Source organism: Thermobia domestica, chromosome 10, assembly GCF_964235325.1.
Source record: "Thermobia domestica chromosome 10, izTheDome1.hap1.1, whole genome shotgun sequence".
Lineage (NCBI taxonomy): Eukaryota > Metazoa > Arthropoda > Insecta > Zygentoma > Lepismatidae > Thermobia > Thermobia domestica.
Genome location: NC_137463.1, coordinates 44,270,945 through 44,297,559, shown reverse-complemented (window position 1 = coordinate 44,297,559; position 26,615 = coordinate 44,270,945). Strand labels below are relative to the sequence as shown.

General features: G+C 34.4%; 1 protein-coding gene across 1 annotated transcript in view; it reads right to left on the bottom strand.

Moving 5' to 3' along the window:
• Positions 1-659: 659 nt before the first annotated feature.
• The window catches only part of LOC145661448 (ubiquitin carboxyl-terminal hydrolase Usp2-like), an 89,445-nt gene continuing 63,489 nt past the window's right edge, over positions 660-26,615 (bottom strand). The window contains exons 4-9 of the mRNA XM_081726758.1: positions 24,617-24,743; positions 20,204-20,432; positions 14,781-15,027; positions 11,837-11,915; positions 9,103-9,331; positions 660-3,270 (exon numbers count right to left, since the gene is read on the bottom strand). Coding sequence (XP_081582884.1) covers positions 3,183-3,270; positions 9,103-9,331; positions 11,837-11,915; positions 14,781-15,027; positions 20,204-20,432; positions 24,617-24,743 — 999 coding nt within the window. The 3' untranslated portion in view covers positions 660-3,182. The remainder of the gene's footprint in view (positions 3,271-9,102; positions 9,332-11,836; positions 11,916-14,780; positions 15,028-20,203; positions 20,433-24,616; positions 24,744-26,615) is intronic.

The window sequence follows — 26,615 nt, the reverse complement described above, 5'->3', positions numbered from 1 at the left end:
CCGAGTTCTGAGGATTTGTACACAAGATCTGAACGTTTCAACATGCATATTGCGAGTAAGCCCCCTGCCATAACCTTCATTGATGATTAATCAATAACAATTAGGACCTCTTTTCAGTACCAAGGCTGTATAAGACAGAATTTACAGTTTAAAAAGGGATCCAAACCACTGCTCGGGTTTCTTTCGAGACAAATATTCCACCAGGAATCGCCGGGGCCACGCAAAAATAAGCACTGAGTTAGGCACTTGGCTACGAACGAGCTCACAACACTATAACGGAATCCTCCATTATATCTTTCTTCTCGTAAAAGCCAAACAATCCGGAATTCAAGCATGCATACTTTCGTGATAAAACTGAACCATTACGTTAACCATAATTAAATAATAATTGATATGAGTGCCAGTATGACACAGAATTTTTCATTGTACTTATTTACTTAATTAATTTAACGGTGTTATTTATAATGAAAGTCAATATTTCGATTGTGGAACAAGTATCAAGCTTGTCTTTATACAGAGAATAAACAAAGACGAAACGTTATGTATTGTATCTAGAAACATTTGAATATCTTAATGGTATGTAACAGAAAATTTACATGAGTTAAGTACTGTAATACTTCAATGTAACAAGGGATCTAAAGAATAAAATTCAACAAATATCCTATTGTTTATATTTTTATTTGAGATGCCTTGCTGGTCACAAATGTGAGTTATCTATAATGTATTACCACAAATAAAGTCACAACAAGCAACAGTTATGAAGACTTCAATGAGTTACAAACAACCCTTTGCAACACAATGGATTTATTTTTAGTAGCAAGGATATTCTTCTAATTTCAAGCAGCCGTTCTTAAAAAAGATAAATGTTTTGCATTTTCTTTTCCCTATTCATAAAATGAGTTCGCTTTCACCTACCATTCCTAAACAAATTAACACAGAACTGTAACAATTCTTTTCGCAAGGGAATGTTCTACATGCATATAACAATTTTCAACAAATGAAAAGATGCGCTCTTGCTATTGTCAATCAATGAGAAACTAAGCCTAACATTTAGTGTGCATAAAAGTACCATATGCTAAAGAATATTATCAAAATAACTATGATTTAATTTATATTGGATATTCTGGAAGAATCAACTATTACCTCGACGGCTACCTACGTCATAATTTGGCATTCTTTTTTAAATATATATGGTTTGTATATTTAATTATCTCACGTTCGTCTGTATTGAGATAGAAAAGTAATAATTACATATATATATATATATGTATATATATATATATATATATATATATATATATATATATATATATATATATATATTCTTGTCTCTGTTTTAAGTGCACAAAAAGGCATACGTACATTGAGACTTCAACAGTCAAGGCATAGCTTTAATTTTACTTACTGAACAGCACTAATTGTTCACTAATTATTATATTGACACATGCAGACATATACATGTATATATATAAAAATAAGACATGATACCAACTTTTCTACGTCGATATACATTGTATATGCTTTACTGCCATTAACATTTCACACTCATGAACGGGAAAAAAATAATTTACTATAATCACACCAATATTAATTCCCCGCATGCTGGAAAAATCAAAAGATTTTTTTTTTTCAATGTAGCGAAAAATCCTTCACGCGTCTTTACAATATCAGAATTTACCCTGTTGATTTATGCATGTGCTCACAACCACAGAAATTAACCATTTAAGAACGAAAAATATACATTTCTTTCTGTCGTATTGAATTAAAGTCATTCAGGGAACCAGTTAATTGTACACGGTTAATATTTAATAATAATATGCAGAAGTACTGTAGAATAGATTACTTCTCAACGTCATTACACAAATAAAAAATATGGATCATCTTTAATACAGCCACGTTGAATTTAACAATGCAAACTCTATATATTACTTTTATAATAACTAAAATTTTAATCAAATCTAAGTAAATAGTGCCACAACAATTAACTGGAAGTTTTTCTGCTTATGCATTTGTCAAATAAATAAAAACAAGAGCGCCTGCTCTCGAGGAAATCATTTGTACACCAGAATTTATACTTTTAACAACGAAAACAAGGAACTTACACAAAAAGAAAAGTTTTTAATAATCATGTAGATGATAAATAAATAAATAAATGCTCTGCTTTTTCTTGCCTAGGTATCTTGCTTTACTTGACTAACAAAAAAAAAAAAAAAAAAAAAAAAAGATATAAATGGATTCGGAAAAGAAATCACACATAAGAAAGGCTGTTCTTGACTCACTGCAAATACTTATTTATCCTCAAGTAAACAAGTACTAGAAAAGCTTAAACGATGACTGTTGCATCGAAATCATGGTAACACACTAAAAAATAGTAACTGATTTGAGTCGCATCAGGTAAGACCCAAATTAAATGTTCGCTTTTCTCAAAAATGAAAATAATAAAACACAAGCACTGTGTTGAAAAAAAAAAAATTAAATAAAATCTTTCAATAAACAACATAAAATTTATACATATATAAACACACATTCTTATATACATAGTCATACTTATGTATGCACACACGTGTATGCTTATACACATATTTATAGTTTTTTACCAATTGCATGCTATACTGCAATTGTGATATATATATATATATATATCCCAGGATAGTAACTGCGCCATGTTACATTTTCGTAGCTACATAGTAGCTAGTACAGAAAAAAAAAACGCTTTCATACAACAATAAATTTACTTTCTATGTGTACAATTTTTTAAATATATATATATACTACACACAGCCATTACAAACAGCATGTCTGCAGCAAGTATATTGCTCTTTTTTTATATATATATCTGAAATTTAAGTGTTGTTGGTTTCTTAACTATTTTTGCTACTTTGGTTCAACTTGAAAGTAATTTTGTTTTAAATAAAGCTGCTGTATAGTTCGCCAAAAAATTTATTTATTATTATTTCTAGATTCTGTTTGTGAAAGACACACATTTAGGTAAAAACATTAACACTAGGTCCATGACACATTTCATTAACACTTCTGTAGATTTGTTCCGAAACATTCACACTGTTTTCTTCCACGCACACATATATGTATATATAATATTTAATTCAAGATATGCAACTGTCAGATCTACAATGTCTTGCAGGATTACTAGCACCACCTGTATCACACGTCAGCATACAACGTTATAAACGTGAACTGTGCCCACCTAATTCATAGAAGAGAACGTAACCTTCACTTGAAACAACACTCCTAGACGACATGGATGAGACCCTGTTAAAAGAAAGAAAAAAAAAGTTATAAACATTAGACTACTCATAAAATGTACGATGCGCATTCAGAAAGTACCCACAAAAAAGACACTATGATCTTGAAACATTTATTGCCACAGATACAGCACAGATAACACTACTTTAAATATATTAAGTACTGGAATTCAGACACTTTTATATCGTGGGATCAACTTTTGTATTCCGATGTAACAGTCAGTCACCAGCGTATGACAGACGTTCGCAATTGTTCATTACTATCAAAATCCTTATCGCACAGACATTTCTTGAGGTGTAAGAAGACATGAAAATCGCTCGAAGAAAAATCCGGGCTATACGGTGGGTGGTCAAACACGTCCTAGTGAAACGACTACAGATCAATTGTCACCCGTCGTATAAGCCAGGATCTTGCTCCAAGCTACTTTCATGTCTTCTTACACTCCAAGAAATTCCTGTTCCGTAGTCATTTTGATGGTGATGAACAACTGCAGACGGCTGTCACACTGATTCCACTCCCAGGCAACTGACATCGGAATACGAGTATGTTGAAAAGTAGTGTTACCTGTGCTGTATCTATGGTAATAAATGTTTCAAGGTCATTGTGTCTTCTCTGTGTGGGATGCGCATCATAAAATTGCAAAAACTGGACACCACCATCTTTTCCAAAATTTTATTGTTTAATCAACATACGGAATTAAATAATCTCTGTTTCTCTGAGATATATTATAAAACCATTTTGATGCAATAATCTGCTGTTATCACTGATGTTATCTTACTTATTGACTACAATTGAATACTTTCTGTGAAACAAAGAATGGGAAACTTGGCGAAAGTTTCACAGTATTTCTTATTTGTTCCTCTGAAACCTATTACACTTCTTTCAACATTTTTATATATAACTAGTTATGTTCAAAAATATTACATTCTCACTTATCGTTTAACAAATTACATGGAATTCTTTTGTAGACTTACAAAACTCAATGGTGTTATTGGATAGCATTTTAAAAATCTTTACTTTTAAACTGCTTAAGAATTGCTTTTGTAGTCACCTATTCAATTAACGATATTTAATTTCTGGCAATAGAAATCCAAACGAAAATCTTCATAAAGAAAAAGAAAGTGGTTAAAACAAAGAATAGTTAGACTAGTGATGTGTCTCATGATTATGGAAAAATGCGTTCTTCATTGATCATAGACTATTTTTATTATAAAAACACACACAGTATTTACTACAGGTTTAGCAAGTTTGTTTCATGTATTTTCACCTATAATACCCCCAAAGCTTTTATTGTTATAAAAGGAACTTTTTTTTAAAAACCCTTTCTTTCGAAAATCTGACAAATCGAAACCTGACATTTCATAGCCATAACTTGGAAGCCATAGCCATAACTTGGAAGCCATAGTCATAGCCATAGCCATAACAAGAAACTTAATTTCACAGAACCTGCATTCAGCAGCCAGATCAGAATTAACATAGAAACTAGCATACCATCGTCGATTGTGTGTGTGTGTTTTTTTAAATTGTTTCTTTACCTGGTTTCTACAAAAGGTCGTTTCACGTCCATGTTAATAATTTCGAACACCAGGAAGCAGCAGCACGTGTTCACAGCAGAGAGCAACCAGACCTGCTAGTGCGAAAGTATTGTGTGCTGACTTGCAAAGACGACGGATCGTGTGTGCGTGAGTGCTTATATAGCACCAGAAATCTCAAGTCTTCTGGGAGGGGTACACCTATGCCCTTTCCGACACTGGTTAAAGTAATAGCCAAACAATTAAACAGTGGAAGACGAATGCCTTATATCTGTCATAGAAGAGCACCAACGCAGTGTTGAATCGGCTAGAAGCGTGCACCATAACTGTTGTTGGAACGAGTTAAAATGGACCTCGAACATATCGGAAGCCTAAGCGTCTCCAAGCTGTTGTACAGAAAGTGAGTTCCCTGGTGCGACGTGAAAACCCAATAACACAAAGAGCGATTCTACAGGCAGTGCAATGTTAACTCGCAATTGTAAATCGCATCATAGGCCAAGTTTTACAACTCGTGCAGAAGCACAAGGCTCAAGTTCATAAGTTATTTGTTTCCCATGTCCAGGAGAGGAAGACCAAGAATCAAAAGCTCTATGAATGCCATCTGGTTGGTGACTGCTGGAAGAATGTAGTGTCATTGGGTGAAGAATGGATGTATCTCTCGGGATGTGACAAAAAGGGCCATCTACTATCGTCCACGTGATTTCAGAGGTCGATCTGACTGGGTACGTGAATGTACTGAAAAGTTTTCACGTGGGTTCGTGGTTACTGCTATAACGGCAAACTTCTGTTGTGCAGAGTGGACAAAAAGACTCAAATCAAGATACCTATTACCAGAACAGCATTTTGGAGTCACTCTAAAGGCATGATATTCCTTCTCTCTATGGCAGCGACAAATCTCGTGTTGTTATCCACCAGGGCAAGGTATCCAGCCCTACGGCTAAGTCCACGAGGCATAAATGAATCGGATGTCACGTGAAACGGGCATTCATGCAATACCCTATACAGACATCCCTATATAAATCCCACGATATCTCTCTGATGGATTTTTGTTGGTTTCCGTTATGGAAACGGGCCCTGGGGAGCAGACATCCCCGCACAATTGAGGATCTTTGGGAAGCTTGAAAGGAGGAATAGGATCGTTTGGACCAAAATGTTTTTTACCGCAGTCTTCTACAATGGAACTTCCGCTGCAGGACCATTGCCAACGCAGGGGTATCACGTAGAACACAGTCGCTGGTGGCGTCATGGTTTTTCTTAAAGTGAGGTGAGTTGAAACTTCGTTACCACCGACATGAAACTACTATCTGTACTCATTTATCTTCTTAGTCATTGCATTGTGTTCTACTTTTCTACGGGATATTTGATTACCTTTTGTTCTATTAAGAAAAACACTTTACCTATCATTATTTTAGCACCCTTACAACTTTAAAAATTGAAAGTGTAAGGATGCTAAGAAGTATTAAGTATGTTAAAAATGGTAAGTATTGAAAGAATCATATCTCCAGAAAAGAACACTTAATTTCTAACGAGTAGGGCTAAATTAGAACTTCTGGTACATCAAACCAGAATTCAAAGTTTGATTTGAGTTACATGAAGTACTGATTATGAGTTTTAAAGCTCGTTCTCACATTTGCAGCCAATTGATTATTATCTGAACTATGTACCTTACGGGAGTCACTCACTGAATTTTACAAAATATTTGTCTCAAAATAAAAAATTACAAAAAAAAAAAAAAAAAAAAAAAAAAAAAGAAATGAAATGAAAACGTTCAGCTGTTACGTCTTACTAATGCTCTGTAATGTATTTAAGAGCCTGACATACTAAAAATAATACAAAATTTACCATTTTTCTTTTGCTTTTTATCATAAGTGAAAGGAGATAATAAAATGCAACTTACCACAATCATAGATAATGTTATTCTAGAACAGAAAATATGAACCTGAAGAATTCTCAGTGTTGCCAGGATAACATTTCTCCAAAATCTAAGTTAAAGTTGCTACTAGAGGAACGAACTGAACTGCATTTGATTACGTATCATGTTGTTTTGTTATCCTGTGAACTACTTTTGTAAATAACATGATAATTTAATTTTAATAAATGTATGTTAAAACTACTTTGTTTATTACAAACTAAATAAAACTATTATTTATAGAGTAGTTCACAAGATTCCAAGACAACATGATACGTAATCAATTGCGTTTGTTCCTCTATTCGCTGCTTTAACTTAGATTTTGAAGGAAATGATATTCTGGGAACACTGTAATTCCTATGGATGGCAACACTGAAAATTCTTCATGTTCATATTTTCTGTTTGTGCTAAGTTGCATTTCATTATCTCCTTTCACTTATGAAAAACAAGCATAAGAAAAATGGTAAATTTTGAATTATTTTTAGTATGTCAGGCTCCTAATGATACAGTAATGGTAGGAGACAAATATGATTAATGAAAGTGAATGGCTGTGAAACAATTGGTGGAATGAGAAATGGAAAGAAAAAGGAGAATCTCCAGAAACCCCTCAGTCCAGCCCAATCTCACGTGGTCTGACATGAAACCAGGGATTCCTTCGCGCCGGAGGTGAGCGCTCAACCACTGAGCCAACAATACCTGCTTCGAGTACTTGGTGGAATATATTCCGCCACTTTAGTTCAAAATAAAATTTACTGCAAACAGCACACACTTACACCTGAAAATGTCAGCCCCTACAACAGAACATACAAATATTTATAAAAAGACTTTAGGTATGATTGCTCAGTGGTAAGTGTACTTACCTGCAGTACAAGGGTCCTTGGCTCGATTCCAATCCATGTGAGTTTGTGGCACATAATATCGTGTCTATGGGTTTCCCGCAATTTACTTTCGCCAACTCTTTTATAATGACGAACTTTTATTAATTATCCGTCTCCTTTACTCTAAAGAACATAACAGCGGAATTTCATTTCATTTACAAAAGAATTGTCTTCCCTAGAGCTTAATCTATACTATTTTTATTTTTTCACTACTCTAAAAGGCATTTTAAATTTATCAAGGAAGATAAGTGTAGTAAAATTGCTGAAGCTTATACAATAAAATACATAACAATGGAAATAATAAAACAAATAAACCTTCAGTTGTTTTGCTTACAAGTATTCAAATGGCTATGAAAGAATTCTTTGATAGAAACGAGAAAGGCGTGAAAGTAAAAGTAAAAGGTTTTCAGCACAATAAGGTTTGCTGATGACATATAACTGATAGCAGAGAACGAAAAGGACTTGCAGGAAGCACTTTCAAACTTGAAGATCAAATGGAAAAAACGTGCAAAATGAAGATAAATAAAAAGAAAACCAAAGTGATAAAGTGCACAAGAGCAGGACAGAAAGGGGCAAACGTATGGTTAGATGGAGAGAAAATCGAAGACGTTACGACGTTCCCCTATTTAGGAAGTCTAATATCCCCGGACGGAAGTGAAAACGACTTAAGTTCAAGAATAGCGCAGGCCTAACAATCATCATTCAATAGGAAAAGAGGACTGCTAATATCAAGTAATATGTCGTTGGACGTTCGAAAACTATTTACTAAGACTCTGGTACGGATCAGGGACGTGGATAATGAGAAAAACTGAAATATCTAAGCTGGAAGCAGTTGAAACGTGTTGTTGGCGCAGAATGCTGCGCATATCATGGACCGAAAGGAAAAGGAATGAAGACGTACTAAAGGAAGCTAATGAATGACGACATATCATAAAGATAATAGGAAAAAGAAGAAACAGCATGCCTGGCCATCTTATTCGGCATTCCGATTGTATCACCGTGTTGATAGAGGGAAAGGCAGAAGGAAAACCAGGAGAAAGAAGACCAAGGATAGAATATCTAGATGCAGTTACGACGAAGAGACATCATCAAAGTATAAAACAGCTCTCCCAAGGAAAAGAAAAGCTTTAAAATTTTCTCGTTGCCCACCAGCCTGTGGTTGAGAAGAGAAAGAAGATATTCAAATAAGTATTATTATTACCAAAATTCGGTTTCTATGTTCCCAAAAATATTAAAACTAGGTACTCATTGAACTTTTTAATATCTGGTCAAAACACAGACTATATTTGTAGTTTTCAGATGCAAGAAGTTTTATATATTGATAACTGAATCACTTTATATTTCATCACCGCTTTTAAACTCCAGTCTATTGCTGTGTTCGAATACATTACACTGCTATCAACCCATAAATAAGTTAGAGCTATAAACAAATGTATAACTCCACACAATCAATTCTAAAGATAAACTTTCACTAGACATCACAGAATTACTCCGCGAGCATAACAACCTCTCTACTTACCTTGAATCATTGTATTCATGCCAATCTCCTGTGTATGGATGTTTGCAATAGGCTGTATAGTGGCCTGAATAAGTAGTTCCTGAATGGTTGGCTACACCATAGAGATTATAAATACAACCTTGACCCTTATTAGCTGCATATGCATTTAAATCCAAGGCAGTGAGCGGAAAATCAACGGTGCAATTTAGCTTCCCTCTGAACCTCTCCATAGGAGAAAACCTTTTTAAATCTAAAGCAATGTTAAGGGAAAAAATTCTTTTGTTTTGTTACAAATAACTGACATAAAATTAAAATATACAATGAAAGTTACTGCGTGTCATTTTAATGATTGAAGCTCTGAGAATCAGTCAGATTACACCTAAGACTATTTACCTGTGGAAGATTCTACCACCACCGTCTCTACTATCTGGACTTAGTTCTTACTAAGTTAAATTCTTAGTAATATTCTCAGGAATTAAAATACTAAGAAAGACTAAACAAGGATGACGAAAGGAATTAAAGTACAAGTAAGGATAACATGAGAGTATACCATAAATTTTGCAATATTGACATACAACCATGGTTTGCGGCGTATGTCACGTGACCAAATCAGTTCAAAGTTGTCGAAGGAATTCAATAGGTTTAGGTAGTAGTAATTTATGTATGTTAAATGATACATGTTCCGTGTATAATTTAACAGCCGCAAAGACAACGATGTACACGAAGTCTAACTCGGGAGAGTTCTAATCGGAACATAGTGTTGCGGAAACAACCCTTAACTCTTGTGCAGAAAGTGGAGGGGTACAGCAACTAGATGATTCAACAATTTTGCTCGAGTTGCAAAAAACTCACCAATCAGTAAGATCAGGTATAATAAGCAAAAAAGCATAGATTCCAAGACCGTGTGCTCGACTACAGATAAAATCATGTGGGCTCGGCAGTGGCATCCGGAGCTACAGAATTGTGCCTCACAGATTCCAGTTCAAGCACTAAGGCGAATGGATGTTGCAAGAAATTCCTGAAATACCAGCATGATCTGTTTCCTACAGAAAATAACATGAGATGAAATGTGGATATTTTTCCGAAATTTTCCCGTGTATAAACAATGGCTAAACAAGAACCAGATGGCGAAACCTGTCGCCAAGCGCAGACGTTTCAAGCAGAAAGTAATGCTCTCTGGAGGATTTATGAGAGAATTCACTACGGCTTCGTTTCGGATGGTAGAACCATCAATGTCAACCAGTACTCAGTACAGTTAAAGCAGATGTATGCATTGTGTGCTATAAAATACTCTGCTGTGGTAAACAGAAAGCGATCCCTTCTGCGGCAAACATTTAATAGCTCTCCGTACGTTATCTTTTACTGTGATCACCATATGTAACTTTAAAACAAGTGAAAAAAAATGAAATCTTTGAGTTTTACGTCCCACGGTTATGCCGGTTAGGCTAAAGGAGATGGTGATTATGAGAAATGAATGAAATGGTGGAATGAAGAAAGTGGGAGGAAACGGGAGAACCCCAAGAAAACCCACGCACACGGTGTTTGTCCACCACAAAGTTCACTTGACGGGGGCTGGGATCGAACCCGGAACCCCAAGCACCAGAGGTGAACGCTCTACCACTGAGCCACCGCAGCCCCGTTTAAAACAAGTGAGTTTAGTTGTGAAAGTACAGTAGACCTCTAAACTATTAGAATTCAATACTCAAACTTCAAGTAGTGAATTTATAACTACTGGCTGCAACAGATTAATAAGATCAAAAGTAAAACCGGTTCCTTGGACACTGAATCCATATTAGAAAGCCAGTACTCGCTATGCCTTACTGTTTCTATTCTATGGTGATAAAGATTGAATCTGGAAATCATTAATCTGAATCACTTTCAGTTTGAACAGATGGTTCAGGAATGAGATAGAACCTTCTCTTAGGAAGCTGAATCGACTACAAAAACTGTATCTCGATGTACCTTACCGTTTTTTGCTGTACGGAAATCAGTATTGAAACCGGAACTAGTAGCAAATTTCAACCACTTCTGGTTTTGGTTGAGTGATGCGGATGTGATGGTTTGTTTTGTTGACATCCTAGAAATAGATTGCAGAAAACAGCTTGCCGCTATCTACTATCATTTTTCTTCTATGTTGATAAATGTTGAAACTGGAAATTGTTAATTTTAACCACTTCCGGTTTGAATAGAGGGTTAATGGGGCAGATAACCTATTCTTGGGAAGTTCAATCAATTGCAAGAATCCGCATCTCGATATCTCTTACCGTATTTGCTCTATAAAAATCAATACTGAAACCGGAAGTAGTAGCAAATGTAAAAGGCCTGTCACATAAACTCAGTTATACCTTTTTTCTTAAAGTTTTTACATTACACGGTTGTGCACTGAGGCTAAGATACGGTGATGGGTGATGATGATAACGAATGAAATAACGGGACGAAGATGAAGTGAGAGCAAATGAGAGGACCTCAACAAATCACACGCATACACTGTTTCTTCACCACGAAGCCCACTTAGCGCAAGCTTGGGTCGAAGTAAGGGCCTTACACACTAAAGGTGAGCGCTTCTTCACTGAGCCAGCACGGCCTCCTACACGTAGCTTTGTTATTGTCATTCAGAAGCAGGTTGCTACAGATACTCGATGCTATAACTCTGAAACATGAAAGCACAAAAAACAGAATCAATCTAGTAATGCTAAACCAGAATTCCGCCATAATTTGTTTGTTTGTTTTTGTAGTTGTAATATTGAAAGGATACGTAGTACTAATATTTTCGGAAACTTCTGAATGGAGAAGCTCTTTGTACACTTTCTTCGAACCTTGCACTTTGAACATGTCTGGAACAAAAAGGAAAACAACAAAATTAATTTAATCAAATAACCTGTAAGGTAACAGGTAACAATTAATTCTAAATTAAAATGTTGATAACTTATGTTAATTTAGGACTAATTCTAAGCTCAACTTTACTTTAAGATAGCAAGAAACAACGATGTAACACACAAAAGAATGAAGATTGAATTCTCTTCAAGTGGAAAACTTTGCCAGCTTTGTTTGGCTGTCATTTTCAAGGCCAAAAAGACAAGAAGAATGACTAAGGCAAGTGAATGATAATCGAAAAATTCGTCGAAAGAGAATGTGGAAGGAAACTGGATTACTCCGAGAAAACCCAAGGACAGGATGTTGTCCACCACAAACTTACTTGGTCGGGGATCAAACGGATCCCACGCACCAGAGGTAAGCGCTCTACCACTGATCCCCGTACCCCTTTAAGAAGAATAGAAAGTCAAGTTTATAGAAACTGTAATAAGGTATAAGTTACTAGTATTACTGCCCATTGTAGAAACGAAGCAGTATGTTGCTCGATCTTAGTACTCTCGAGATGGATAATAATGATGGAATGACGAAAGCGGGAGAACCTCGAGAAAATCACGCACAAGGTGTTTGTCTATCACAAAGCCCACTTGGCGGAAGCTGGGATCGAACAAGGAACCTCATGTGTCAGACGTGAGTGCTCTAAAAGAGCCACCGCGGTCCCCTTTTGTTAGTTACATCTTGCGTTTGCAATTTCACATAATAGTATAGGCTTGTTGAAAAGCAACCTTTAACAATCTACTTCTTTTCGAAAGATTTTTACTCATCTACATAGCTACTACAATCCTTACGTGCGTTTAAAATAAGAATTTGAAAGGGAGAAAAGGATAAAATAAATAAATCTTTTGATTTATACAGTTATGCCTACAAATACAGAGTGACTTATCGTAAGGTTCAGAAAAATATTTTCAAAAAACACTTTTATAAAATATTTAAAATAAAACTGAATATGGTGGCGAAAACTCTATTAACTGAACGAACAATTGATACCATTTATTTTTTAAAGATTATTTCAATCAGTGGTAGTTCATTCTAAAGCTCCAATTTCCAATTACTCATTCGAACATAACACCCGGAATCTGGATAGAATAACGCGAGTTATGTTTGCTTCCAAGGCCTTAATCGAAGCTGGCTTCTCCGCGTACACCCGAGACTTCACGTAACCCCAAAGAAAATAATTCAAATGTGTGGTGTCACACGATTTAGGTGATCAATTAATTCACCGGTCCAAAACGTGAAATCAGTTGCTCACCGAAATGATCCCTTAATAAGTCAACTGTTTCACGCGCTGAATGGCAAGTAGCGCCGTCTTGTTGAAACCAGATATCGCCGACATCACTAGCTTGAATTTCAGGTAGCAAATCGTCCGTTATCATGGAGCGACAGCGGGTGCAATTGACGATTATGTTTCGGCCATTCTCATTTTTGAAGAAATATGGACCGATAATTCTGCCAGCCCATAAACTAGACCAAATTGAACATTTCTCCGGTTGTAACGGTAACTCTAGATATTCTTTGGGTCGTTCATCAGCCGAAATACAGGAATTTTGCTTATTAACGTATTCACTGAGCGTAAGATAGGCCCAATCACTGAACAAAATTCTGCTAAAATAGCAGATCTTCATTGAGCTGTTCCATAACCCATTCACTGAAAATCTGGTGCAAACCAAGACCTCGAAGCTTTAATTCTTGTACGAGTTGGATTTTGTATCTTTTAAACCAAAATCCTCACGCAAAATACGCCAAGTTGTTGCATACAACAAACCAAGCTATTGAGGATGGCGTCGAATCGATTGTTCATGGTCATGGAGCACAATCTCAGCTACCGCCACTAGCGTTCGGTGGGTTGACATTCCGACCTAAGTTTCTCTAAGTGTACGAAAAACTTGCTTCACAGAGCGTTGATTTTCGTAATACAGCTCCACAATTTGGAGACGCTGTTTCAGTGTAAATCTTTCCATGATGAAATGGTATTCAATACTGCGCCACACTGCAATACCAGCTTGATACGAATAACATGTGACCTGTTAAAAAATTCTTATTGAAAATATAAGCAGAAACGTAGTGAACTAGACAATACGATTTTGCATGTGATACCTTTACCACAATTCACCTATCCGCTTTTGGCATCCTGCTATTTACAGAACCCGCAAAAAGATGCTAAGTCTTTCTACAGTTGCAAATCGAAAGCAGATAGACAAGTTGTGATAACGGTATCACATGCAAAATCGTATTATCTAGTTCACTACGTTTCTGCTCTTCGAGTATTTTTATTTGTTTTGAAGATATTACACAAAACTCTAAAATTAGCGGAAGTTTAATTTCACTGTAGTGAAGACCCTTAAAATACACATTTACCAAATTTAATGAGTATGTATCTCTTGATTTTGTACTATCATTATGATTTTGAAAATTCAACAGGTAAAAATTACAATTTTACATGATTTACGCTTAAATTTGGCATTACTATTTAAAGCGGAGACTATTATATGGAATGGTAATAGTTTGAATATAAATAAAAAAGTATTTTGAGTTTTCTTAATGCAAAAAGATTTAACCCTGAGATACCGTACCTTCGAAGAGATTACAGAATTTAATCTGTCATTGCTAAAAAGGAGGTTGGTGCCATTTAAATATAATGGAACATATCACTTTTCAACAACGACCTATTCAATTGCTGAGAAAGTTGGATGTTCCAAGTGTATTTTATTTATTACCTTATTCTTAATAGTTGTACAGTGTATATTACTGATTTTTTTTTTAAAAAATATATTATCCAAGGACTACAATTTCATTTTTTAACATAGCAGTTTGCGTTCATATATACTTACAGGCTTTTCATCACCATCCAAGACCTCCTCTTTCGTGAACAAATCGAAGCATTGCTGTAACCTAACCTGGCCTGTTCGACTTGGAATGGGCAGCGACAGATCCCAAAAAGGATCAAACGTTACAGAACAGTGACCACATGTTGTACACTGCAAAGTGGATTTTAACTGGCCTACGAAAATATCAACTATTTTGCTGTCGTCAAATCTCAAATACCTCTTCCATGATTCAATGGCCTTGTGATTATCACTGAAAGAAAATAAAAGAATGTCTATAGAGATGGATAGATAGATAGATATGTACAGAGTTTGATCATGAAATCTTGAAACGGGCATATTCCACAATATTATGACACTACAAAAGTACACTATAAGTTTACTAACTGAAGCTAAAGGGTACATATAATAGAAGTACAACAGATCTACCATTGTACTTCGGAGATACCTTATTCTTAGTGGATAATTTCGACAAGAATAGTATAAAAGTAGGTCTACTGTACTTACACTGTACGTTCTTTCTCTAAAGGTTTAACAAATAGTGAGAGAAGTCGGCAGTTAATTAAATGAAGTAAAGAACAGAAAAGAAACTATACAGTGCCCAGTTGAAGTGCTATAATGGAACTAAGTTACAGGATACTATTATCAGGTTAAAAGTAGTAAGTGTTTAATGGAGAACGTAAAAACTAATGATACAGGTTCGTCTAATGCTGGATAGACAGAAGAAACAAAGATGAAGACAGAATTTTATACATTACAATTATGTGAAAAAAAGTATACAAGAAATAAAATAATCTGAAAAAAAAAAATAAATAAAACTGCTAAAAAATTGCACAATAATTCAATAATTACAATAAGAATTTTAGGAATGATCGAAAAAATGGATCAAAAGATTGTGATGTTGGCGAAGAATTTTAGGAATGATTAAAAAAAAAAAGGCATCAGAAGATTGCGATCTTAGCCAAATTAGTTTTTGGATCAGAGGACAAAATTTTTGAACGGCCCCTAAATCGAGTTTTCGTATTTTCTACGGAATAAGTATATCATACTAAGTTAAGTGATAACTTCGGTTTGGCTACATATAATGCAGTTCTCCAGATATAAGGCGTACAAGAAAATTTTTGACTGAAATATATTGGATCTTTTGATCCAAAAATAGACAATGATAAGAGAGAATACAAATTAAAATACATGCAATAAACAATGGCAAAGATAAAAATAGGCATATGGAATGCGGACTGGTATAGGGCTACTGTGATGGATTGAGTGTTCTGAAACTGGTAGACGGGGAATTTCGGCGTTGCTGGTGTATCGGTGATTGGAAAGAAGACCCGCCAACATAGAAAGCCAAGATTTTGCGATGTACATGAGGATGAAAGAATCGCAACTATCGAAATGTGTGTAAAGTATGTGTTATTACCTTTGTTGTTGGAATGTTGGAAGGTCAAACTAATAAATTTAGGGCAGGCTTTTCATCTAGATTTCTGGCATTTCTTTGGTGGGTGTTTCAAAGGTGTGTGAAAGTTAAGGGGAGATCAGTAAACAATTTTGGTACTAATCGTAAAAGCCATTTCAGTTCAGGGGTAAGCAAGATTCATTGTTTCTGAAAGGAATAAAGAAAGTTTTGATATTGGGAGAGGAAGTTCGAAATAGAGAATTTCATAGTGGTGGATCTTATATTTTTGGTGGACTTCCGGCACGACAGAGTTGTTTCGGACAGGAATGGGGGGAGGTAGATCTGTTTGTAGAAGATTTAGCGTCTCTACTCACAACTGAGGCTATATGAAATGTGAACCTACAGTTTAAAGCAGAATTCGAACCACTATAATGTGTTCAAATTTTAATACTCTCACATCGGGAATCAAAACCTGTGTCAGGTGTATCAGGCGCACGCGTTACCCGGCGGGGGGGGGGGATAAGGAGGAAGGGTATATCTATAATTTCAGAGTCCTGACGAGATAATCTCTAAGGCACAATCACTGAGGGACAATGTGGTATAAATTTTTTCTTTGTTGATTTTCTTAAATCCTGATTTTTTATTTCTTTTCTCTTCCGTGACAAAGATATATAGCTTCGCCACTGACGTCCCTACTAAAGCCTAATCAATTAATCAAACAATTTTTATTTTATTTTATTTTTACATTATTATACATACATAAAGTCACCCTTCATGTATATATAATTGCTTCTCTCTCCAAAACATTTGCCGGCCAACCCGTACTATCACAAACTCTTACTTTCAACTCACTAATAATATCCTAAGCTAGCACATTGAAGTCAGTGTGTTTAAACGGAGGAATATCATTAAACGTATGCAAATGAATATATACTAGGTCACAATTACTCATTCTTGAAATGAAGAAGAAGTGAATGAAATTTATAGTTTTAGGTCTTACGGTATGCCCTGAGGCTAACGGAGACGGATGATTAATGAAAGTGAATGACTGTGAAATGATAATGTGGGAGGAAATGGTTGAGTTGATTTTCAGTTTAACGTCCCTTTCAGCAGCGAGTCTATACGAGACGTGGACCTACTAATTAACGTGGACTCCGAACCACATGAGCTCCCGCCGGGAATCGAACGGGAGAAAATGGGGAACCCGAGAAAACACGGGTACGATTGTGTCACAAACTCGCGTGATCGAACCGAAACTCCTCGTACGAGAAATGAGCGCTCATCCACTGAGCCACGGTGGTTCCCTTACTTAGTTGCTGTGTATGTCATGTCCCTAATTTTAATTTGCTTTCTCTCTCTTCACTACAGTTTCCATGGTTTCCTCATACAATAGTAAAGTGAACGTTGTCCTATGTTTTTTACATAAGGACTTCTTTATTTTTTGCTTAACCTCAACCTTTTCGTGATCAAAGCTGACGAAATATAGCAGAAACACTTAACAATATTATAAAGTAAGTTTCCTGTTATGATTTTCCATCATGAGGCAATCTTAAGTAGATACAGTTGATCCAATTGAATTTCGAGTTTAACTGCGTTCCGATTATGTGCAAGCGAAGTCCATTCCTGTGATACAACCATAGTACCTAAAGCTATGAAAAAAATATTCATACAAGAGAGTAAATACTTGAGAGAGGGTGCTTCAATGCAGGCATAAAACTAAAAAACGGAAAAAGCGCAACCTACAGTAAAACGTCGAAAAAAGTAGAGCTTTGATGTACTGTTTGTAGAAGAAATTGAGGAGTTTACAAGAAGACATTATATTCAGAGTGCTTGAAGAATCTCTTCCTAAATCAATTTGTAACGGTTTATCCGATTACGAAAGCATGTTCTTGATGCCTATTGTATCAGGGAAGCCATAGTTGTCATGTCATGTCACACTAAGGTTTCAGATTTGTTATCAGAAAAAGTAAATAGCAAGGTACGGAACACTGTTTTCAAAACATCCAACAAGACCAAAGCTGGAGAATAATGACGGTTATTCATTATGTTGTACAATATTCGTGGATAAAATGTTCATTACAATACAGGGTTGGCAAAAACCATGGTTTTTATTTAAAAAACAAAAAAAAAAAAAAAAAAAAAAAACGGTTTTTTTGGTTTAAACCAGGTTTTTATGGTTTAAATAATTTGCTCTATATATTCATATCATATATGGACAGAAATAAGTTTGTTTCGCCTTCATGTTATTATGCAACAACTGGGTTATGCTGGAAGGGGTCACATAAGCTTAAAGCGGAATAAAAACCACTTCTCGAGTTACATCTGAGAGAAATTGTCCTCCATTTGAACTCGGAACCAGGACTAATTGGCCACAAATGCGATACGTCTTCCGAATCACCACGAAGGAATCCTGATAAAAATACGTTGTACTGATCTTTACATGCTTCTTAATATAACTATCAAGAGTCATTTCAGAAGGACGAAAAGATTAACAGTTGCACAAGTGAAACCATTACACAGAATTACATATGAACAATTTCAAAGTACTACGGAGTACAGAAGAACTAATTTAGTTCAAGTTAGTTAACAACGACTTTTATTGGTCCAAATTAAAGAAATACACCGACTTAATCTGCATATCAATAAGAAAAGTGAATAAAGATACGAATTATTTGAGTCCACGTTGGCTCAGACTCATTTATACATAAATAGATACCAAAGATACTTATTTCACTAAATGCCTTTCGTGGGGTCTGTATGACCCCCCCCCCCACACACACACACAAAGTACGGCATTTTCGATGTATTTTATCAATAGTAAACATTGAAACGAAACAATATTTAGAATTTTTCTTCGATTGCAATTACATAACAATAATAACAACTACAAAAAATCACAAAATAAACATTTATAAACTTTAAAAAAAAAAAAGTTGCTTTCGTAGTATAATCTTTTTGAGTAATAAATGGGGAATTTAGGTCTGAATATAATACGAATAATATACGGGATTGAAACGTGATAACCCACAAATGTGTGTTCATCAAGATTTTACAAACACTTACACTTTTACGAAGATTTTTGTTTTTTGGTTTAAACCAGTTGGTTTTTTTGAAAAAACCAGCTGGTTTAAACCTTGGGTTAAACCATGGTTTAAACCACCTTGGTTTAAACCTTGGGTTAAACCATGGTTTAAACCACCTTGGTTTAAACCAGCCAACCCTGTTACAATATATACATTTGTACACACATTTGCTTTAAAGCCATCGGAATGAAAGAAACAAACATAGTTACTTAGCAAATAGCAACAATTTTAGTTACGTTTTCCAAGACTTCCCACAATTTCTCCAGAGCAAGTGAACACAGCATACTATTTAAAATAAGATCCCCAATTCATGTGCACTGCTTCTTTCTACATTATTTCTTGCTTTCTTTCTTTCAAGGATACACAAACACACGAAAATCATTGTGAATGCTGGTCTTTTCCGCTTTGGAACTACGTACTATAGAAATTGAATAGAAGTATAATCTGACTAAAGCAAATACTTATTATCACTACTCTGTGTTACAATTTCGGGAATATACCACCATAGCTTTCCTTAATCAGTGGGCAATAAACCACCACAGCCTTCCTTAATCAGTGGGCAATTTTATTTATATTAATAAAAAAAAGTTAATTACATTGAACTTTAATTCCTGATTTTTCACAATGTATACAACGCTGAATTTTAATTGAAGTATCTTTCCAAAATTATTTTCCTCAAATCTCATTCAATATTAGTATTTTTAATTATTTATTTTATTTTCATCAGCGTAATAGTTTATGTACGGGCGATCAGTATATCCTGAAACATGCATTTCAACGTAACATGGTAAAGTGCCTTCCCATTATTATTTTTTTAAAGCCTTATTTTTTCCTTAAACTATGGTGAAACAATACTGCTACTCGTAAATAAGCTTCTCTTCTAAATAATTACGTAATAATACTATGAAGTCATGTTACAGAAACATGTAATTTAGTAGCTTTAAAATTACCTTAAATTTTCATCCACGTCAGTTGTTATTGGGCGAGGTTTGGTAGTAACTCGGTTGACATCTTCGTGCAATCCTTCCAGGAGATAGCGTAAAAACTCCTGCGCATCCTGCTGCATGTAACCCATGAAACGAGGTGCAAATCGTTGGATCTGTGTTTTCAAGGTCGTTGTGTTAATTACTCGTTCATCACTATCTGGTCGCCAAAGCTCTTGAATCACAGTCGCAAAGGCTGAAAATAATACTTTCTCTGTATAGTAATTTATAAATCAACACTAAGATCAATTTTAAAGTTTAACATTTCTACACTAAAGTTCAAGTCTTCCATTTATTTATTATGAGCATATATTATATTTATTACTTTATTACAGAATCTTAACTGAAGTATCTGAGTTTGAGTCTATGTACTCCACAAATTGGTTAGAGTTAATTTACTAACTGAATAGTCTCATCAATGTTGAATCGTGAATCGTGAAGAGCTAGCGATGGCATAAGATATCCCAGGCTAATTAAGAGAGTGATACAAGTAACGTACACAGTTAATTATACTGAGAATCTCGGGCTAACATTAAGGTAGTGATGAAGTACCGTACATAATTAACTATAATGAAAACAAATTACACTATATACATATTTCGCAATTTTGCATTTTCGAGTAATCTATCTGGCATTCTTACATTAGTTCCAAACTTTAACAGCACCGTTAAATATCTATACTACGGATCAAATAAGAGAATTCCACTAACAATTCATGCTTGGAAATCTTGATTTCTAATAGTGAAATGTTCCTTATGTCGGGACTACTAGTAATATTCACTATGTAAGATTGCAATACACACGAACTGAAGCCAAGTTTAATACTTTTAGGAATGACGAACTAATTGACTGGTTTGTAGTTTAATCCAGCACTTTCCACTGCATGATTTATCATATATAAAACAGTATGAGAAGAAAGACATTAAGACTGGAAAAGCACCGTTGTCGACTTAACTATTGTATATGCTAATACAAAACAGCGTCCAGTTTTTGACGTTCACTCACGTTATCAAAATATTATTATTATTATTATTATTTTGAAACCAAATATGGAATCCAGAGTACATTAAATATACTAACAAAATCGAAAACATACAATCCATTTTTAAAAAAAATTCTCAGTTTTAATCAGACTAAGAATTTTCCCAAATATGATTCAGCTTCCCAACTAAACGCTAATTTTCATTCATCATCCTTGAAATGGTGATTTACTCATGATCTTGTGTTTTTGCATAAAATGCTATACAATAGAATTGACTGTATTGACTTATCAGTTTTAAGGTGCACCATCCAAACGCCCGGGATCGAAATAACATTCTGTTGTTTTGCAATAAAGCTAAAACAAATATCTTACAAAGTCTTCTACATGGAAGATGTGTGCTTCTAAAAACAGGGTTCACTACTTTGCATCGACAAGATATTTTTAATGACAATAAGAATAAATTAAAATATAACTTGATAAATTAGGTTTAGATGTGTTATAATCAGTATCATGTGCATATCTTATATTCTAATAACGTATATGAATAGTCTTAATAATATTGTGTTACTTTGTTATATTAATTAGATACCATAAATGTAATTCCTGTAACCTAGAATACTGTAATTAAGCAGTAGCCTGTTGTATTTTTCTTTAAAACAATAAATAAATCCATGCGAATAACTGTATCGTGAGTTGACAATGAAGCACCGGTAATTATTTTAGATGCACTTAGTTCAGTTCATTCTGTCTATTTGAAGAAAGGTCTATACGTTTTATATTCTTATTCTTTTAATTTTATTTGCGAATGTGTGATTCTGAGGACATCCTTTTCGTGAAGTATGAAATATTATACGCTGAGCACTACAAAAGAGAAACTTATCGCATATTTTCAAGTTACACCCCAAAAAACGGTTATTCCAAATATTTTAGAAGAATTAGATGATAATGCGCCACTAGTATATCTTCCATAGATGAAGCTCATGAGTTAGAATTTCTACTCTTTGGTGCATTAGACGGTGACGATAGCGATCAGGGTGTGTGGACAATAATCGTGAAGGGATACTTGCGTCTATCAGGGATATTAGGAAAAATATTTCGCGTCAAGCAGCGGAAGTGCATACTGTAGAAAAAATTGAAAGAACGTTGTACACTGAATATTCTAAGTGAATAAACGGAAATATAAGAAAACAATCAGTTATAGTGAGATAAACCCGGATATTCTAAACGAACTGAGACAGCACATGAAAGAAATTTAAAGAAAACCAGAAATTAAAGAAAAAATCTCGAAAGGTCGTTCAAGTTGTCACACGGAAATGGTAAAGAGCCAATCTGTATTTGGAGTGGATAGAGGGAAAGTTTAGTTCTGGTGATACTTTCTGATTATTTTTCGATTATGGAATTATTGACAAAAACCTACAGAGAAACTTGTAAGTATGCTATATAAAAAGGACACATTATTCAATACCCTTTACATGGCATTTCAACTGCTTTCTTATGTTATTACCCTCTGGCTACAGTCTGAGGCCTGTTATATACACAGACATATGTAATGGGAAATTCCTCCGGATTCACACAATGTCCTAGCATATGATGTCATGCCCAGAAATAAATTTGAGCTGCTCTACAGATTTTTTCACTTAAATGACACTGCTCAACTTGATACTTCAATCAAGTTTACAAAGTACGTTTACTCATTAAGTACCTTAACAAGAAGTTTCAACATTTAGCTGTACCAGTAAATAGAATCTTTTCGTTAGATGAAGAGATGGAGTCATATTATGGTCACCATTACGCCAAACATTTCATTCATGGGAAGCCAGTTCGATACGGGTTTAAATTTTGGTATCCTGCGAATTCTGTGAGCTATCTTTTTTAATTCTGAACTATACACCGGAGCAGATAGATCTAAAGAATTAGATTTGACATTCAGATCTTCTGTGACTAAGAGACATATACTGTATATGTTTTCAATATTTGAGTAACACTGATGACTATAAATTCACATCTAGATCACATAAGAAACCAGGTTTGATGAACCTGACCATCTTATTGATGAAAAACTCAACGCCTGTGTAGAAAAGAGAGAAATGTACGAAATTTAAGCGTTTCAAATGTAATGTTGAAATGCACTCTAAAAAGGTTTTGCTCAGTGTTATATAACGTACATAAAATTATTTTTGTATATTTTTCTAGAACTACTGTACTACATATTGGTCTTGTATTAATATACACAACACCTCAATGTATTAGTTTTAATTCGAAGGATAAATATATTTGTCATTGTAATTTGAATTAACACTATTGTGCACTTACAGTTTAAATTTCCTTGAGTAAGAAAGATTTAGTTTGACTTGTATCGAGTTCCAAATTTATTATATCCTAATGCCCAGTGTATATTTCCAGAATTGAGAGATAAAACTACCAAAACTGAAAATTTGAATACAGTTTATGTATTATTTGCTCAATATATGTAATAGTTACAATAAATTTCTCATTTTTTTTCCAATACTGGATTAGTGTCCCTTTTCGGAACCAAGGGTATATGAAATGTGGATCTACGGCTTGAAGTGGGATATTAACCATGTACGCAACCTCGAGTACTACGAAAAAAGAAGAAAAACTAAAATAATAAGCGTAATACAGTACAACCTACATTGGTCACGGTAAATTGCACAGAAAAGTGACCAAATTATGCAGGTGGCCAGTTTATCAGTGTTCCAGCACTAGCACAGAAAAGTGACCAAATTATGCAGGTGGCCAGTTTATCAGTGTTCCAGCACTAAGTCCAAATAAAATAGGAACTAAGCTATAGATGTAGTCACTGGTTTTATAAATATGTCTATAAATGTTGTTGTATAATGCTGAAATCATACAAATTGAAAAAAAAAAAAAAAAAAAAAAAATGCAAACAATTTTTGATTACAAGTGGTACAGTTACATTTATAAACAAGATTTTGCTCTTCTAAACGTATGTGCAAGAAAATCTACATGGAATTGACGAAACCAAATTATTTTTGTATATATTACAGAACAAAATAATATCTAGACAAAGCATCAATAATGCTGTTATTTATTCAAGTTTAAAATAACTGTTGAAAGTCTATTAAACTGAATATACTGTACGTAGTATATGAACAGCAACTGAAACAAACAAAAACTAAATCTAAATTTTACGGTGATGTTAAGGCTTTCAGACTTTCATCCACCAGTTATTCTTGAGAAGAAAGCGGTGAACTATCTTTTTAACGTCAAAAATTAAGTAACAGAAAACACGGATGGAAAAAACAAAAATGTTACACCTTACATATCATCAACATGTTAAATATTTAGTCTTTTTGTACTCTGAGATGAAAATTCAAAGAAATAATCTGAATACATTGACGGTTTCTAATTCTTACCTTTGATAAGAGCTCCCTTCATACTGGACACGGATGTATTAATTTCTGATAAATACTGTTCATTCAAAAGGTATTCCAATAAAGGTTTAGTATTGCTTAAACACTGAATAACTGAATTCATAAAACACTGAAAAAGAAACAGAAAAATATATATCTGAAACATAAAAATGTATTTACTTAACCCTATATTCAGAGATACAAAACAATATATATATATATATATTAACAAACCCATTACAAATGTCCTCACACTTCCTTGTCATATTTTTAAGAATACTGCAAACTCAAAGGATTATGGTAAAATTTCACTAGGTCATTTCCTAGAAATTACAAATTGCTATTTACCGAATATTCGAAATGTTCCCTATTGTCATAAATTAAACTTCAAATCAATTACGACGCCATGTGAATCGACAACAAACTAATCAACAGTACACAGCAATTAACAAATATTAAAGACTTCAGTAAAATATATTTTGTAAATGGAAGACAATTATGCTGGAAAATTATAAATTATTCTACAGATTTTGCGATATTTTGAAAGACACGGAAAAATTGGTGGAAAAATGTAGTGAAGGGTAAGTCTTAGAAACCTTAAACAACGAACGGTCAATGTTGGATCTGATATTTTTCATTAGACAGATACAAAGTTGGGAACTGAAGAGGGGAAAAAAAGAACATGACTGTTCAATTCACCACCAATTATCCACAAATATACAGAATACTTATGATTAGGTTAAAATAAACAGGATCTTGGGTATGTTGGAAGAATTCACAATCCCCAATATTGACAGTGAGTTTGGCGAAAGTCATCTTTAGCAAAACGTGTGTTGTTATGAATTGAAGGATAAGGGAAAAAAAAAAAAAAAGAAGGAATGTCACAAAACTGCATTTTCGAGAAAACGGCGTTGTAATATTGAAAACCGCGTACAAAGAATAGGGTTATTAAATCTTTTGCCTCTTTTTACATCTACACATGCATGGCATATACAGTCAAATAGTACCAAGAGTCATCAACAGATAGGACAAAGCACCCGATAAAGCACGCACATGGACATTCCTTGTTTCCCCTCTCCCCCTTACCCTTCAATTGGAAGTAATCCATTTTAGGCTTTCGGAATTCACTTAACGGCCTGAAGCAAGGGGATATATGGTCCCAGTTTCTTTTCTATTTCATTTACGAATACGCGATTAGAAAAATTAGGACAGCAACAGGGGACTTATTAACAATAAGTCGTCTTAATCAGCTGCTGGTGTATAGATTGGTGATGTACATTTGATAAGATCTGATATCAGAACAGAGCATGAAAACGCAAATTAGTTCAGAGGTGAATGTAGCTTTCACTGTTAAAAGCGATGTCTTACAAGATTTGCACATTACCAAATACTGTAATTACATTGTGTAGTCTACGTGTATGTACTAACAGGAATAGATAGGGAGTTTCTTTAAATTACAATTTCAGCTTTCATGTATAAGCTTACGGTCTCATACTCACTTCCCCAATGAAACGAAATAAATACAACATAATATCAAATTACATCTAATATCCTCATTTTGTCACTTATATACATGCATGTAAATAATTACTGATTGTTCTTTACACATGTAAAAATCCACATTCAGTTATACACCGTGACCAAATTAATATATCATATAATTGACACGAGATAAAAAAAATACCAATATTAAGTCACTTACTACGAATCTTATGGAATTTTAAAAAGTGTCCTTAGGAGTTCAAGATCAAATTACTTATTTTATAAAATAAGATACAGAAATTAAGTTACGTCCGAAAAAGAGTTTCTTGAGATTTTTCTTAATTTTTCTGTCTCAGTGCAATTATTACATTTTTTTTAACCCTTTCACAGAGGAAGTCGACTTTTGTCGACAGAACCAAATTTCCTTAACATGCGAATGTCGACGTGTTAAAATTTGTTTGTCCGTATCTTGGCTTTGTCAAGAGTAGTCGCCAAAGTTGTGCCGTTCATTTTTGTTTGT